The sequence below is a fragment of the Schistocerca gregaria genome, chromosome 6 (assembly GCF_023897955.1).
Source record: "Schistocerca gregaria isolate iqSchGreg1 chromosome 6, iqSchGreg1.2, whole genome shotgun sequence".
NCBI classification, from domain to species: Eukaryota; Metazoa; Arthropoda; class Insecta; order Orthoptera; family Acrididae; genus Schistocerca; species Schistocerca gregaria.
In genome coordinates, this window is record NC_064925.1 from 123,702,253 (window position 1) to 123,718,721 (window position 16,469).

The following is a 16,469-nucleotide window of genomic DNA, read 5'->3' on the forward strand; positions in this document are numbered from 1 at the left end:
TTAGTGAGGACAGGACTGTAATTAGTCAAAGAATGTGGTATCTTAGCAATTCCCAATCCAAGACAGATGTGTCATAACTGAATACATGCCAAGTCATGTCACAGAATCCCACATCAAAGAAGGTTGTTTGCTATTTGTTTGGGAAAGATTTTGTTTGTGCAAAGAAAAAATGGACCAATGTCATAAACAAAAATGATTGGTATCGGAATGCATGGAATAAATGTTATCAAGTATTAAAAGATTAACATCCAGGACTGAAAATAGGATTATCAAATTCTGCTACTTAAGACTAAAGTACTGTATTCCAGCTGGCACCACTGGTACCCATAATGTGTGTTTTCAGTATTCACCAGAATGTGAAGCTTTGTTGAAAGTTCTCAATTTCAAAGAGTTGACACATGATGCTGTCAACTTAACACATATAAAAACACTGTCTTGCTCACATCATTTGCAATCCTGCACAGCCAAAACATTACATGCCAACATGTGAGAACTGCCTCGGTACAAATTTTTTCGCATTATACCTAGGGAGAGGTGTTTAACAAAAGTGAGACTGATGGAATAACATACAAACTGCGGACATCCACAGATTGATCAACTCTCAAGACAAGTCAATCTTCTATAGAAGACCTCTGAGAATACATCACAGGCAAATTAAAAATAGTCCTGCTACTGTCGCTCATAGTTGTCCAACAGCCTGAATTTCTATAGCAGAAAAGAGACTTGTAACAATGAACACATCATAATGTGGGCTTTTGCAGATAATGGTGCATTTGTCCTGCAGGATGAGGTCCAAGAGCTTTACTGGAACAATGCACAGAACACCATCCATCTATTTGTTGTTTATTAGAGACATCCAGAAACTATGCAACAGATCAAATGTCATTTGTCATCTTATCCGAGTGCCTCAAACATGACATTGAGTAAGATTACCAGATACTGGGAACCATCCATCTGCTTTGACCGACGACGTTACCACCAAGGTGAAAACTTTCATCTCAAGCATATCCAACATGGCCACCAAAACGTCACAACATCCACAAAAATACAAATAACACGCTAACCCTTGACTAAATCCAATTAAATTAGCGGTACAACTGCGGGAACAGGGGGTTCTGGGTGGGAACAATCTAAGATTTTAATAAGAAAAATACCAACACCTTTCAAGACACAATACATTTCAACAAAACAACACACTCACAACTTTCAAAAAATAAAACCCGACAAAATCATATAACACACGCCATTAGATAAAGGTATCCCAAACTTGAGTTAACCTAAATAGCTCAATTCCAAACCAGGATATCAATAACCCCCCACCCCTCTACCAAACTACAAAAGGCAGTATACCTGTCTCCAATTAACCTATGCAGCTCAACCCTGGACCAGGACAGCAATAACAAACCGCTGGAGCATACCACCTCTTCATACACCGCAGTGACATCACACAACACATCACAGCGCAACAACATCATGTCTCAAAGCAGAGGGATAGTATCATACAATCAAGTATACCACACCGAGTGTCCATCTTTTCCATCATTTAGGCCACAGAATGTTAAAGTGCCTGTATTACATCTCAGGTGGTGCCACAGCCCAGTGATTTCAATGTCTGTGCCACATCACACAGCAAAGGACCATGTGGTGGTGTCACTGTCTGTGCCAGTCTGCAGTGCATCTGCAATGCTCTGACACCCAGATAGTTGTCTGAATGGTGTTCCAAGAACATTACAGTATATCATTTTCTTTACACAACTAGTATGATCTTGCAATGAGTATGACGATGAAACCCTCCTTCAAGAGCAGCTTGCATAGACTGTTATTCCTACTGGCCATAACCAATAACCAAATGATACATTTCTTTTTTCCAATTAATCAGACATCATAAATGAATCTCTAAAACTGACCTAACACATTTCAGACCTCTGTGGTATTACAGGGTTTGTTGCATCCAAGTATGCAGATCACTGGCAGCTTGCATATGTTTTGAATTTTAATGAAGGTAATAATGGGGTTACAAATAGCTTTCTACATTGTCATGGCCCTTCACCTTCATTCGTATACCCTGAGCAATCTGACACCTTTAGATTTTGCAAAGGTTGATGCGATAACAGCAAGAAGCCAGACATATGTAATTTCATCAAAATGAGCCCAGTGTATTATCTTGCTACTCAGTACTGAGGCATGATAAGAGCTGATGACACACTTATGTTGGTTTGCATAAACTGAACCTGTTTGCCAGGCAAACCACCACATTTGGTTTGATAGTTACATTATGCCTTGCATTGCTGAAAGTTAGAGGTCATAATTTGTTACCTTGCAGTTTGCTAGTGGCCTGTTCACCCTCTTACCATCCTGTACATTGCTACACACCACCTTTCCAATAGTTAAAATGTTTTTCGGTACTTTACACTATTTTGCTGAATTCTGCATACAGCTTTAACTACTTTATCACTTATCATATCTCATCCCATCTTGATTGTTCATGTGTTGTATACTGCAATATGCAGATTTTTTTTTTCCATCAATTTCGAATCTGACATGTTTTGAGATATTCAAGGTGAAGGACACTGACATTCACTGCATAGGTCTACACTGTTTCGATATGGCCATATTTCATATCATTTGAAAGCTTGAACCTGTACCATTACAAAATTATCTGTTTCACAGTTCTATCTTTAATATAACAGATGCTACACCCATTTTTGTCCGCAAATTTTCAGAACTTCAGGTGGCCATTACTTTTGTCTTACTTGCATTACAATTCTGTAATTCAACACCTTTCAACTTCTCGTCACGTGCTATGTGCACAGCAAATCTGTCAAAATTCAGAGATGGACAGGGTGAGACTTGTATTGACTTGACATGGAATGACTCCTTTGCTTCTCTATGTAGTGCACTTCCAGCAATCATATTCCAAATTTCAATATAAATGACAACTAGTTTTGATCAACAACTGGAACAAACCTCAGCCTCTTGTAAAATGACATTCCTTATTCTCAATGCTCACCAATTAAAAGCAATGGGTGGAGATATTTATTAACACACTCTCTGATTGATCTGAGTCTCTGCCTATTACTCCTGCTTCTCAGAAGAAAAGCTCTCAGATGCGAGATGAGTCAAGGTATACATCAATGTGCAGAAGCAACCACTCTAGGCTTGTTCTTGTTGTTTTCAGTCCAAAGACTGGTTTGATGCACTTGTCCATACTACTCTATCCTGTGCAAGTCTCTTCATCTCCTCTCTCACTCCCTTCTCAACCACTGCTTCCCATTCATGCCCCTCAACTCTTGTAACTGCCATCTGGAATCTGTACAAATTGTAAGTAAACTTTCGCTCTCCTTATTCTACCCCAGCCGCCTTCAGAATTTGAAAGCGAGTATTCCAGTCAATATTGTCAAAAGCTTTCTCTAAGTCTTAACCTATCTCCTTTGAGATATCGTAGGGTCAGTATTGCCTCACGTGTTTCTAATTTCTCTGGAATCCAAACTGATCTTCCCCATGATCGGCCTCTACCAGTTTCTTCATTCTTCTATAAAGAATTCGTGTTAGTATTTTGTGGCTGTGACTTATTAAATTCTAATAGTTTGGTAATTTTCACACGTCGGCACCTACTTTCTTTGGAATTGGGATTATTATAATCTTGAAGTCTGGCTGAGTGTATTTTGCCTGTCTCACACAACTTGTTCATCAGATGGAAGAGTTTTGTCAAGGCCGCCTCTTCCAAGCTATCAGTAGCTCTAATTCAGTGTTGTCTTCTCTCGGGTCTTGTTTCGACACAAGTCTTAGTGCTTTGTCAAATTCTTCATGCAGAATCATATCTCCCTTCCCATCTTCATCTATGTTCTCTTCCCTTTCCATACTATTGCCCTCAAGATCATCTCCCTTGTACAGACAATCTACATACTCCTTCCATCTTTCTGCTTTCCCTCTTTTTTCTTAGGAATGGTTTTCCATCTGAGCTCTTCATATTCCTACAGGTGGTTTTCTCCAAATGTCTAATTTTCCTGTAGGCAGTATCTATCTTATCCCTAGTGATACATGCTTCTACATCCTTACATTTGTCTTCTAGCCATTCCTGCTCAGCCATTTTGCGCTTCCAGTCTATCTCATTTTCTAGACATTTTCTTCAGTTTTAATCTGCAGTTCATAACCAATAAATTGTGGTCAGAGTCTACATCTGATCTAGAAATGTCTTACAATTTAAAATCTGGTTCCTAAATCTCTCTCTAACCATTATATAATCAATCTGAAACCTTCCAGTGTCTCCAGGTCTCTTCCATGCTCTCTGCAAAATTCTACCAGACAGCTTCCACTTTCATTCTTTTCCCCCAGTCGACATTCACCTACTACTTTTCCCTCACTTTCTTTTCCCACTATTGAATTCCAGCCCCCATGACTATTAAATTTTTGGCTCCCTTAACTATCTGAATAACTTCTTTTATCTCATCATACATTTCCTAAATCTCCCCATCTGTGGAACCTGTTGCCATATAAACCTGTGGGTGTGGGCTTCGCGTCTATCTTGGCTACAATAATGCGTTCACCATTCCATTCACAGTTATGTATCAACATTCTTATTTTTTATTTTTTTTATTTTTTTCCTCATTATTAAACTTACTCCTGCATCACCCCTATTTGATTTTGTATTTATAACCCTGTATTCACCTGATCAGAAGTCTTTTCCTCCTGCCACCATACTTCTCTAATTCTCACTATATATAACTTTAACCAATCCATTTCCGTTTTTAAATTTTCTAGCCCACCTCCCCGATTAAGGCATCGGGCATTCCACACTCCGATTTGTAGAATGCCAGCTATGTTTCTCCTGGTAACAATGTCCTCCTGAGTAGTCCCCATCCGGAGATACAAACGGGCGACTATTTTACCTCTGCAACATTTTACCCAAAGCGATACCATCATCATTTAAGAGCTGCATGACCTCGGGAAAAGTTTGCGGCGTAAGACTGCTCGCAAATCAAGTCTCCAGGAGGAGAATGTCCACAGTTGGTTTACTTGTGGCCTGTTTCGCCAGGCGGTCAACATGTTCATTACCCGGGGTGCTGACATGACCAGGGGCCCACACAAAGACCACAGAGCGGCCGCAACGGGCAAGGGTATGGAGGGACTTCTGGATAGCCATCACCAGACGAGAGCGAGGGAAACACTGGTTGATAGCTCGTAAATCACTCAGGGAGTCGCTACAGATAATGAACGACTCACCTGAACAGGAGCAGATATACTCTAGGGCACGAGAGATGGCGACCAGCTCAGCAGTGAAAATGCTGCAACCAGTCAGCAATGAGCGTTGTTCATAATGGTCCCCTAGAGTGAAAGCATAACCGACACGTCCAGCAACCATCAAACCATCAGTGTAAACAACGCCAGAGCCCTGATACGTGGCAAGGATTGAAAGAAAGCGGCAGCGGAAGGCCTCCGGAGGGACTGAGTCCTTTGGGCCCTCTGCCAATCCGAGCTGAAGGCAAGGGCGGGGCACACACCATGGGGGTGTATACTGGGGGGGGGGGGGGGGGCTGGAAAGGAGGTGGGAGAGGGAAAACCCCAAGCCCGGAGACTGAGGGAACAGGAGAGGATAATTAGGATGCCCGTGCAAGCTACAAACATGTGTAGCATAAGCAGCCGGTAAATATTGGTGCCGTAACTGCAGTGGAGGGACACCTGCCTCCACAAGTATACTGTCCACAGGGCTGGTCTGGAAATCTCCAGTGTCAAGTCAGATCCCACTGTGAAGGATTGGGCCCAGCACCCGCAATGCAGAAGGGGATGCTGAACCGTAAGCCAGGCTCCCATAATCTAGGCGGGACTGGATTAATGGCTCGTAGAGCCGTAAGAGGGTAGATCGGTCGGCGCCCCAGCTGGTGTGGCTCAAGCATTGCAGACCATTAAGATGCCGCCAACACATCTGTTTAAGCTGCCGAATATGTGGGAGCCAAGTCAACCGGGCATCAAAAACCACACCCAAAAACCGATGTGTCTCCACCACAGCAAGAAGTTGGCCGGCAAGATAAAGCCGCAGCTCAGGGTGAACTGTGCGTCGCCGGCAGAAATGCGTAACGCAGGTCTTGGCAGCCGAAAACTGGAAGCCATGCGCTACAGCCCAAGATTGCACCTTGCAGATAGCGCCCTGCAGCTGACATTCAGTAGCTGCAATGCCAATGGAGTTATAGTAGAGGCAGAAGTCGTCAGCGTACTAGGGAGCTGAGACAGACATTCCCACCGCCGCAGCGAGCCCGTTAATTGCAATTAAAAACTGGCAAACAGTTCAGACAGATCCATGTAGTACGCCGTTCTCCTGAGCTCGGGGGTAAGTATGCGAGGCCGCGACTTGCACGCGGAAGGTACAGCACAACAGAAGGTTTCATATGAAAATCGGCAACGGATCCTGAAGACCGCAACCATGAAGCGTAGAGAGGATGTGATGGCGCCATGTCGTATCATACGCCTTCCACATGTCAAAAACGACCGCAATGAGGTGCTGATGGCGGACGAAGGCCATACAGATGGCTGACTCCAGGCTCACCAAATTGTCGGCAGCAGAGCGGCCTTTACAGAACCCACCCTGAGACAGAGCCAGAAGGCCCCAAGACTCGAGTACCCAACCCAACCGCCGGCTCACCATGCGTTCGAGCAACATGCAAAGAATGTTGGTGAGGCTAATGGGGTGGTAGCTGTCCACCGCCAATGGGTTCTTGCCAGCTTTCAAAACGGGGATAACAATGCCTTCCCGCCATTGCGTCGGAAACTCATCCTTGACCCAGATACAGTTGTAAAGGTCAAGGAAGTGTCACTGGCAGTCCACTGAGAGGTGTTTCAGCATCTGACAGTGGATGCAATCTGGGTCAGGAGCTGTATCAGGGCAAGCGGCTAGGCCACTGTGGAATTCCCACCCACTGAATGGAACATTGTAGGATTCAGGATGACGGGTGTGAAATGAAAGGCTCCCACGTTCCAACCACTCTTATTGGAGCAGAAGGCCAGTGGGTAATTCACAGAAACGGAACTGAGAGCAAAATGGTCTAAGCGGTTTGCAATTATGTTGGAGTCAGTACAAACTGCTCCATTCAGGGACAGCGCAGGGATCTGATAGCCATAGAGGCGCCTAATCTTGGCCCAAACCTGCAATGGAGAGATATGGAGGCCAATGGTGGAGACATACCATTCCCAGCACTCCTGCTTGTGTTGGCAAATAATGCGGCGGACCGCACACAGAGCCTTTTAAAGGCGATGAGGTTTTCTAAGGAGGGATGCTGCTTGTGACACTGGAGCACCAGCCTGCAATCTTTAATCGCCTCGGCAATGGCAGGCGACCACCGAGGCACAGTCCTCTGCCGAGGGGACCCAGAAGAACGGGGAATGGCAGATTCTGCGACAGTAACATTGCCGGCAGGGACCGAGTGAACCAGCACATCAATGGCTGCATTAGAAAGAGGCTCAATAGCGGCAATGGAGGAGAACAAGTCCCAGTCTGCCTTATTCATAGCTCATCTGCATGGGCACCCAGAAGAGTGACGCAGTGGCAGTGACACAAAGATCGCAAAGTGGTCACACAATTCGTCATGCATTGGACAGATCGAAAGGTCAATGGCGGAGTACATGCCATGTGCCACACTGAAATGTGTAAAGGCACCATCGTTTAAAAGGGAAAAGTCGAGCTGTGTCAATACATTCTCAACAGTGGCACCTCACCCTGTTGCCACCGACCCACCCCACAGAGGGTTATGGGCACTGAAGTCACCCAGTAACAGGAAAGATGGCGGCAGATGGGCTATCAGTGCAGCCAAGACATGCTGCAGGACATAACCATCCGGTGGAAGATACAGACTGCAGACAGTAACAGCCTGTGGCATCCACAGCTGAACAGCGACAGCCTCTAAAGGTGTTTGTAGAGGGGCAGACTCGCTGTGAAGAGAGAAGGACATAGATGCAGACACCACCAGATACCCTTTCATAAGTTGCCCGATTCTTATAATAACCCTGATAGCCACGGAGAGGAGGGGTTCGCATCGCTGGAAACCAAGTTTCTTGAAGAGCAATGCAGAAGAAAGGGTGAAGGCTGAGAAGTTGTTGGAGCTCAGCAAGATGGTGGAAGAAACAGCCGCATTTCCACTGGAGGATGACATTGTCCATGGCTCAGAAAGGCATGAAAGGACTGGGGAGCCAGATTACACCACGGTGTCAATTGCTACCACAGATTCAGTACCCGTGCGAGTGACATCCATTGCGTCCGAGGGTCCGGTGAGATCTAGGTTCTCAGTGGACACGAGAATCTCTACCTCATCCTCAGACGCACAGCTTGAGGGAAGCGGTGGAGTGGGTGCCACCGCAGGTTCCTTGGTCTTATGGGTCCTCAATTTCGCTTTCTTGCACTGTTCCCTTGGTTGCCCTCACTGTGAGGGCTTCTTGGAGTCAGTCTTCAGGACAGACGACGATCGCGAAGCCCTACGACCAGCGACCTGTGGCTTCATCAGCCACTGGTGGGTGTCTGCTGTGCTGCTGGGAGGAACCTAGGAAGGGAGTGACCCAAGGGATCCCTTCCTAGCAAGAGAAGCCGAAGAAGACTTACGCTTCTCCAGCTTGGAAGTGGGGATCGGTGTCCCCAGCGGTTGTGGTGGTGCTGCTCCCGAGGAAGGTGGTGTGGGAACAACGGGGGAAAAGCCCCCCGCCATCTAGGGGGCAGGTGTGGTCCTTCGACTCGGAGCTGACTGGAAGTGTTGTAGCTGATGGAACTGTAGCAGGAGTGACAGTGGCGGATTAAGAAGACGTCACGTGCATGTGATGAAGCCATTCAAATTTGCGCTTAGCCTCAGTGTAGGTCAGTCGGTCCAAGGTCTTGCACTCAATTAGACTCCTTTTAGTCATCTCTTACAACAGGCAGGAATACCGCGGGCCTATTCTAACCCCCGAACCCGCAGGGGGGGGGGGGCGTGTTTTGGTTGGGCCATCTGTATTGCTGAGGCAAACAACCCTCCCCACCAACAGCAAGGTCCATGGTCCATAGGGTACTCTAGGCTTACGTATAATATATTTACAATCAATTACAACTACTGCCAATTGCACCCATTAATAATTATGAAAATCACAATTATTGAAATCATAAATGTGAATAGATTAGCATTAGTTCTAATTATTTGCTAGCACTTTTTACAGACATAACCTGCATTGGGTGCTTCTGCCAATTTAAGTGTAAGTTTGACGTGCTCCATATCCTTGAAGGCTGTGTGCCATGATAGAATTTATTCAGCACAAGGTTTGTGTGAGGAAAAACCTTGTTCAATAATTAGTCCAGCACTTTTCTGGGTAAAAGTTACATACCAGAACCCCCTTGTGTGTATGGAACAGACATGAACAGTAGGTTGTAATACCAGTCAATTTGTTGAAACAACCTTCATTTGGTTTTCACTTTCACTGGCTTCACCAACGCACAGCCAGTTTGTCACCTATCACCTATCCCTTTGGCTATGCTACAAGAAGTTGGAAGGGTTTGGAACATGTGATGCACATTCTTCTGAAAATGAGCCAATGTGACCAGTGACAAATATAGTTAGTCTTTCTCCTAGTAGCACTGTCACCAGACTCCGCAGGAACAATGAACTCAACATTTAACTTTAGTGCAGCCAGACACTTAGGCTGTATAGTATTACTGACCATTTGTAGTCAAATGTATATGGTATTTAAATTAAATGTGTCATACTACAGGACTCTACAGATGGTGGTTTACAATAAAACATGTTTTTCGTGTATTGAAATTTGTTAGGATGAAAAACCTAAGTTTGCTGTCCTCTACTATGGCACACACTGTGCACACCCATGCTTTATCAGAAACGTATTTCTCAATAACAATAACTTCTCATTCACTCACGTTCCATAGACCCCTCAGGATGTCGAACAAGTCAAAGTGTACATTAACACTACATATGGTGCATAAAATTCAATTTTTACTTACAGTTTTCCCCTTGACCCATTCCGTTGCCAACGAGCTAGAAGCAATTGCTGAGCCACAGCCAAATGTTTTAAATTTGGCATCTATAATTTTTCCGTTATCGTCCACTTTTATTTGAAGTTTCATCACATCACCGCACGCCGGAGCACCAACCAACCCGGTCCCAACTCTGCTGTCATTCTTGTCCAGTGATCCCACATTTCTTGGGTTTTCGTAGTGATCCAATACCTGTCAAAACCAATGATACACAATAATCTAGTTCCGATTTTCATTTCATAGAAAGATAGTATTGCGCAGTAGGCCTAAATATCTTACTTTTTCATGATAATACAATGCTGGGGTACTTGTGCACCGCACTTTTAGGAGAGACGGCCGCAAAGTTTTTGAAAGTCCTCTGATTAACGACATAATGCACAACTATCGTTGCGCTTCTATTGCACAAAATTTTTTTACTGTTGCACCACAAGAACGGCGTACTGCTCAGCTGCTGCAGAACAGACTAAACATCAATATAGTACCAGAGATAAAATTATTTCGTTTTTTAGTCAATAATACCGCTGCCTTCTATATCACGAATACTAGCACTACAGCACCAGACCGATAGCAGCGATTGCTGTCACTCAACAGAATCTAATGGAAATACTCATATACTCTGTGACGCTTTAATTACGCTCATGTTATTTTCGTAACAGCATCATGGGTTTCAAAAGAAAGTGAGTTTTTGTTGATAAACGTTTATTTTCACTCTCCATGGTTCACTTTCAAAAGAACACTAACAGTAATCAATAAGCAGAAAAACGTTTATGTTATGTACTGTAGTGGCCCAGTGGTTTAATACCACCTTCAACAATGGAACATTCTTTATCTAATGACAAAGAAGAGGAACTACAGAATAAATTCTATAGCCAAGTAATTTATTTGCGACTCGATACCCAAATACAACTTCATTATAGCTCTGGAGGATTTCAGTGCAGGGCATAAAACAAGAAATAATTTTGTACTCCAATGATAGAGAACGTTAGGCAACACGAGATTAGAAGTGACAATGACATCTGGCTAATAAATTTGCAATAAGTAACAACCTACAGGTCTCCAGCGCCAACATTCACTATACGAACAAGCCTAAGTGAAATTGGAAGTCGCCTAATGGGTATATTGTCAAATATGTAGCTTAACATTGCTATTCAGAGCTGTTTCCTGAGTAGCAGCACTAATGTCAGAACTTACCTATCTGAGGACGATGATACATGCACTTTTTAGATTTGGAAAAATAGGATAAAAACTGAATGGCGACAGCAAGCCAGTTTTTAGAACAGCTAAATGTTACTAAATTATCTTAAAAATAAAAGTCTAAGCAAAATATGAAGAGGAAGTAATACATCAGCTATAAAAGTAATGACTGATTAAATACAGCTGTGTGTACTGTAGTAAGTTCAATCTTGTCTTCACTGCCTCTCGAGAGAGATACATAAGAAGTTGAAGGAGAGATTAGGGTTTAACACAGTATGAGAAGACGGATTAAGTCGCAATAGTTGTCACTCACAATGACGCAAATGCAACACAATACTGAGAATCGATTGACTTGCGGCCAAAACCATCGATTAGCAAATACAGGATATTGGCAGAGAATAGTAATTCCGAACTTTGCTCAACTTTATAGATTTTTGCGAAAAATTTAGTATAGATTTGCAGTGAAAGGGCTAATTAATGAGGATGTCGTTTACCTGTATGAAACATAATACCATATTACCAATAGAGTTAGAGCTGAATATACAGAAAGATGTAATACCAATTAGAGATGATCGAGGTAAGCATTTGTGATCAGATGTCCATGCTGGTAGCGGTTCTGGCAATCAGAAGAGAAAGAGAGAGAGAAAGAGAGAGAGAGAGAGAGAGAGAGAGAGAGAGAGTATTACGCATCTACGCTAGATAGCTCACTACAGGCGGCCGGAGTAGCCGAGCGGTTCTAGGCGCTACTGTCTGGAACCGCGCGACCGATACGGTCGCAGGTTCGAATCCTGCCTCGGGCATTGATGTGTGTGATGTCCTAGGTTAGTTAGGTTTAAGTAGTTCTAAGTTCTAGGTGATTCATGACCTCAGCTGTTAAGTCCCATAGTGCGCAGAGCCATTTTAACCATTTTTTTTAAAGAAATCTAATCTTTCAGCTATCAGGGACCTACTCGGTTTGCGTCAGTACCTATCAAAAGAGGCTACACACAGGTCAGTAAAACTGAAAAGGCATAACTGTAGGGATAGGGAAATATGATTCTTAACACTGATGATTAACTTGGGCGCTAACAGAACGTCGGGAAGTCTTTCTGCCGAGAATATGCAGTATTTGACAAACAAAATGAGGTTCAAATTTTAAAGTGGTAAGCACAAGAGATCCACCATGTTATAAATCAAAGTGAGGGAGCAGTTGTTCTTGACATAAGTACACAGATGTACTAAACGGACCGAAAGTTATTAGATTTACAGCATGGAACCATTAGCATCTATGCTGTCGCTCTGAAGCAGCATGTGAAGGATAAAGGTGATAAAAGCAACATGTAAAAATCATAATTACTGGTACATTAACTTTTAAAACAGTATTAACTACCGCCAGATCTCGTGAGAACAACTTGTTTCTATATCACTCACACGTCTAAATAGCTGCCATACGATCACAACTACTGTGCAACGATACATGTGAATTCGTTTTTCGATATCACAATTCAATAAGAAGCTAATGTATGCCACTGTAATAGTAAGTACTTTTTCAAAGAGATGGAAAATAGAAGTAATTAAATTATTCAGGGGAAGGGAAGTAAAACAACAATCAGAGTGATGCGATTCCCTTAAAGTATTCTAAGCATAAATTCCCTGTTTATTTGGAATGAGCAATACGAAATTACACACCATGTCCAACATCATCAAGTATACTGTCTTATATTTAGTAATACTTCATGTAAAATAAAATGTTTCACTCATAGTGATATTCAGTTTATTACAGGAAACCAAATTGTATAGCTATGGCTACGTTTTAGGGGAAGGGACTGTAAGACATTCAGAATCGATACACACAGAATACCATGCACCAAAAATACAAAAATGGCAACACAGAGCTCATCAATCTCACACTAGTACAAGTGAAATATATAAAAATAACACGCATTGCCAGTAGCCTGAGCAGCAGTGGGAATGGTTAGCTCACCATTATTAGTTTCAGATCAGCATTCGTTGCTACAGTCTGTTTTCCTATTAGAGTGAAGCTACTAGAAGTGTCTATTCATATGTGAGATGGTTGGTGCCTTGCCTCACTTAAAAGGGTGCGAAATTCAACACTGCCTCATACACATCACTACCAAGAAACTGTTATTCTCTTTTTTTTTAAATTGTTCACACGTTTTTAATGACTCAGATAACTCCTCTTAATCATTGATGTTACCGAATTAATGTACGGCTTATCTGATGTGTGAGTACTTCACATACTGTATCTGAATCTTCAGCTGTGTAGTTTCGTTAAGTTTCCAGCTTATGTGCTTCTGATCTACTTGTAGTGACTTATTTTTTGTCTTGGTGCATTGGTGATCTTAGTAAGCGGCAGCAACAGCAGCATATTCTCTACCGACCTTTTCTTTGATGCTCATGGATTCTGTTGTAGTGCAGTAGCCAATAACAACCTAACAATAACTTTTGAAATATGTAATATCTTCCTCAGAACGGTATTTAGCAAAACTTGTCATAATTTGTATTAGTTTCCTCTTTTTGTTATAATGGCTGAATGGTATTTGTTGTTTTCGCAACCATATGTATCTGTGTTGGAATAAGTGGTGCTCAAAGGCATGCATGATGGAGAAGTAACCAGATTCCTGGTAAGTTATCTGACAGAAGTCCACTTCCCAGTGCTGCCACACACTTGCTTCACAGGTGGTAGCGAGCTCGCTCATAAATCGATTTTTATTGCTGTTTTAACTATATAAGTTCTTGGACACAAACCTGCACTGTGCAGCAACGGAAGGACATGTGAATTTGGACATACCATATCTACTATACAGTAGAGTGTCGTTGCACCATGGGTTTTGCTGTTAGTATCTTGTTGTTAGGTACAAAGTACTTCCTAGCATCATGGTACTAACAGATTACTGATAACTGCTTCCATGTCATCTTTTGGTCTTAAGGCTCCACTTACATTCGTCAGGTTAAAATGGGGATTATACAGGATAGTTTTTAACATTTGAAATTCTTAAATGAATAGTACAGTGCTACCATAGTGGTATGTGGTTAAGCTGCGATGCAGTACCCCTGTTGCCACAGTGCTCGTATGCATAGCTCAGCAGTGCCTCACGACACTCCCATGCCAAGTGGTCCATAGCTGCACTCCACTAGCACTTCACTGCACAAACATGAAACAAATATTTATGATCATGTGGTCATATATCTTGATTATCAAGAAGCACAGAGGCTCACTGCATCACATGAAAATCTGTTATCATATTCCAAACAATTGGGCATAAATGTATGAAATAAATATTCAATAAAATTAAGGAGGCAATAATTTGTAGTAACTGTGTCTTCACAGTAGGGTATATGGAGATGTCCTTCTGGATGTTCAGGGCTCACCAGATTAATATATGAATTGGATTGCTTGAATGTATATCGATCGCCTATCAGAACTATTCCGTTTGAAATCCTGGGTATTCCCCATGCGAAGGACAGAAAGTCAAAACATCCTTTCTGGTGTGTAGATTTCTCTTTAAAACAACATGAAATGAAAATTTACAAGACGATATTCAGATTTCAGAACTGTAACAGACTCCATACAAAGTAGGCCTATAAATTTGATCAGGATTTAAATACAACCATAAATTTTATCTAAGGAATTCGAGTGGCATCGACATTTCCACATGAGATCCAGAGGTTGCCCTTTCTTCACACATAACAGGCGAACAAGCAAAAGCTGATAAGATAATGGTCAGCTTTAGAATAAGGGAACTTATTGGTTCCTTGATGAAACTTTGATAATAACACTTTCTGAAAAACGCGGTTTCATTCCATTGATTTGTTTTGGCTGTGTCTGTGGCTGTTATAGTTGATAGATTAAGCTTTCCGAACTTGCTGGTTTGTCAACAGCTTAGTCCTCTATGAGGGGTCGACGAAGTTAACGACGTTATCACTCTTGTTATAACTTTGTCACCTCGTAGGGGCAATGTTCTACTGCGCCACAAACATAACCCAAATTGTCTCCCATAAAATCGAGTTTTTCAAAACATTCGTTACTCAAGACATATGTGTTCTTAACTGAGCTTCTCACTACGATTTGTAACAGCTTAAAATGTTACCAATAAAGGGACAAACAAGATGCAGTCATGTTATTGCGAAATGTTCATCAAAGAATGAATAAATTCTCTTTTTGTATAACAAATTGGTTGTTGTTGTTGTGGTCTTCAGTCCTGAGACTGGTTTGATGCAGCTCTCCATGCTACTCTATCCTGTGCAAGCTTCTTCATCTCCCAGTACCTACTGCAACCTACATCCTTCTGAATCTGCTTAGTGTATTCATCTCTTGGTCTCCCTCTACGATTTTTACCCTCCACACTGCCCTCCAATATTAAATTGGTGATCCCTCGATGCCTCAGAACATGTCCTACCAACCGATCCCTTCTTCTGATCAAGTTGTGCCACAAACTTCTCTTCTCCCCAATCCTATTCAATACTTCCTCATTAGTTATGTGATGGACCCATCTAACCCTCAGCATTCTTCTGTAGCACCGCATTTCGAAAGCTTCTATTCTCTTCTTGCCCAAACTATTTATCGTCCATGTTTCACTTCCATACATGGCTACACTCCATACAAACACTTTCAGAAAAGACTTCCTGACACTTAAATTTATACTCGATGTTAACAAATTTCTCTTCTTCAGAAACGCTTCCCTTGCCATTGACAATCTACATTTTGTATCCGCTCTACTTCGACCATCATCAGCTATTTTGCTCACCAAATAGCATAACTCCTTTACTACTTTAAGTGTCTCATTTCCTAATCTAATTCCCCGACTTAATTCGACTACATTCCATTATCCTCGTTTTGCTTTTGTTGGTGTTCATCTTATATACTCCTCTCAAGACACTGTCCATTCCATTCAACTGCTCTTCCAAATCCTTTGCTGTCTCTGACAGAATTACAATGTCATCGGCAAACCTCAAAGTTTTTATTTCTTCTCTATTGATTTTAATACCTACTCCGAATTTTTCTTTTGTTTCCTTTACTGCTTGCTCAATATACAGATTGAATAACATCGGGGACAGGCTACAACACTGTCTTACTCCCTTCCCAACCACTGCTTCCCCTTCATGTCCCTCGACTCTTATAACTGCCATCTGGTTTCTGTACAAATTGTAAACAGCCTTTCGCTCTGTGTATTTTACCCCCACTACCTTCAGAATTTGAAAGAGAGTATTCCAGTCAACATTGTCAGAAGCTTTCTATAAGTCTACAAATGCTAGACATGTAGGTTTGCCTTTCCTT

At 42.4% G+C, this 16,469-nt stretch overlaps 1 protein-coding gene across 1 annotated transcript in view; it reads right to left on the reverse strand.

Moving 5' to 3' along the window:
* Positions 1-10,493, reverse strand: part of LOC126277875 (iron-sulfur cluster assembly scaffold protein IscU-like) — a 46,888-nt gene extending 36,395 nt beyond the window's left edge. Inside the window, exons 1-2 of the mRNA XM_049977402.1 lie at positions 10,277-10,493; positions 9,965-10,189 (exon numbers count right to left, since the gene is read on the reverse strand). Of these exons, the coding sequence (XP_049833359.1) occupies positions 9,965-10,189; positions 10,277-10,369 (318 nt within the window). The 5' untranslated portion in view covers positions 10,370-10,493. The remainder of the gene's footprint in view (positions 1-9,964; positions 10,190-10,276) is intronic.
* Between the last annotated feature and the right edge of the window lie 5,976 nt (positions 10,494-16,469).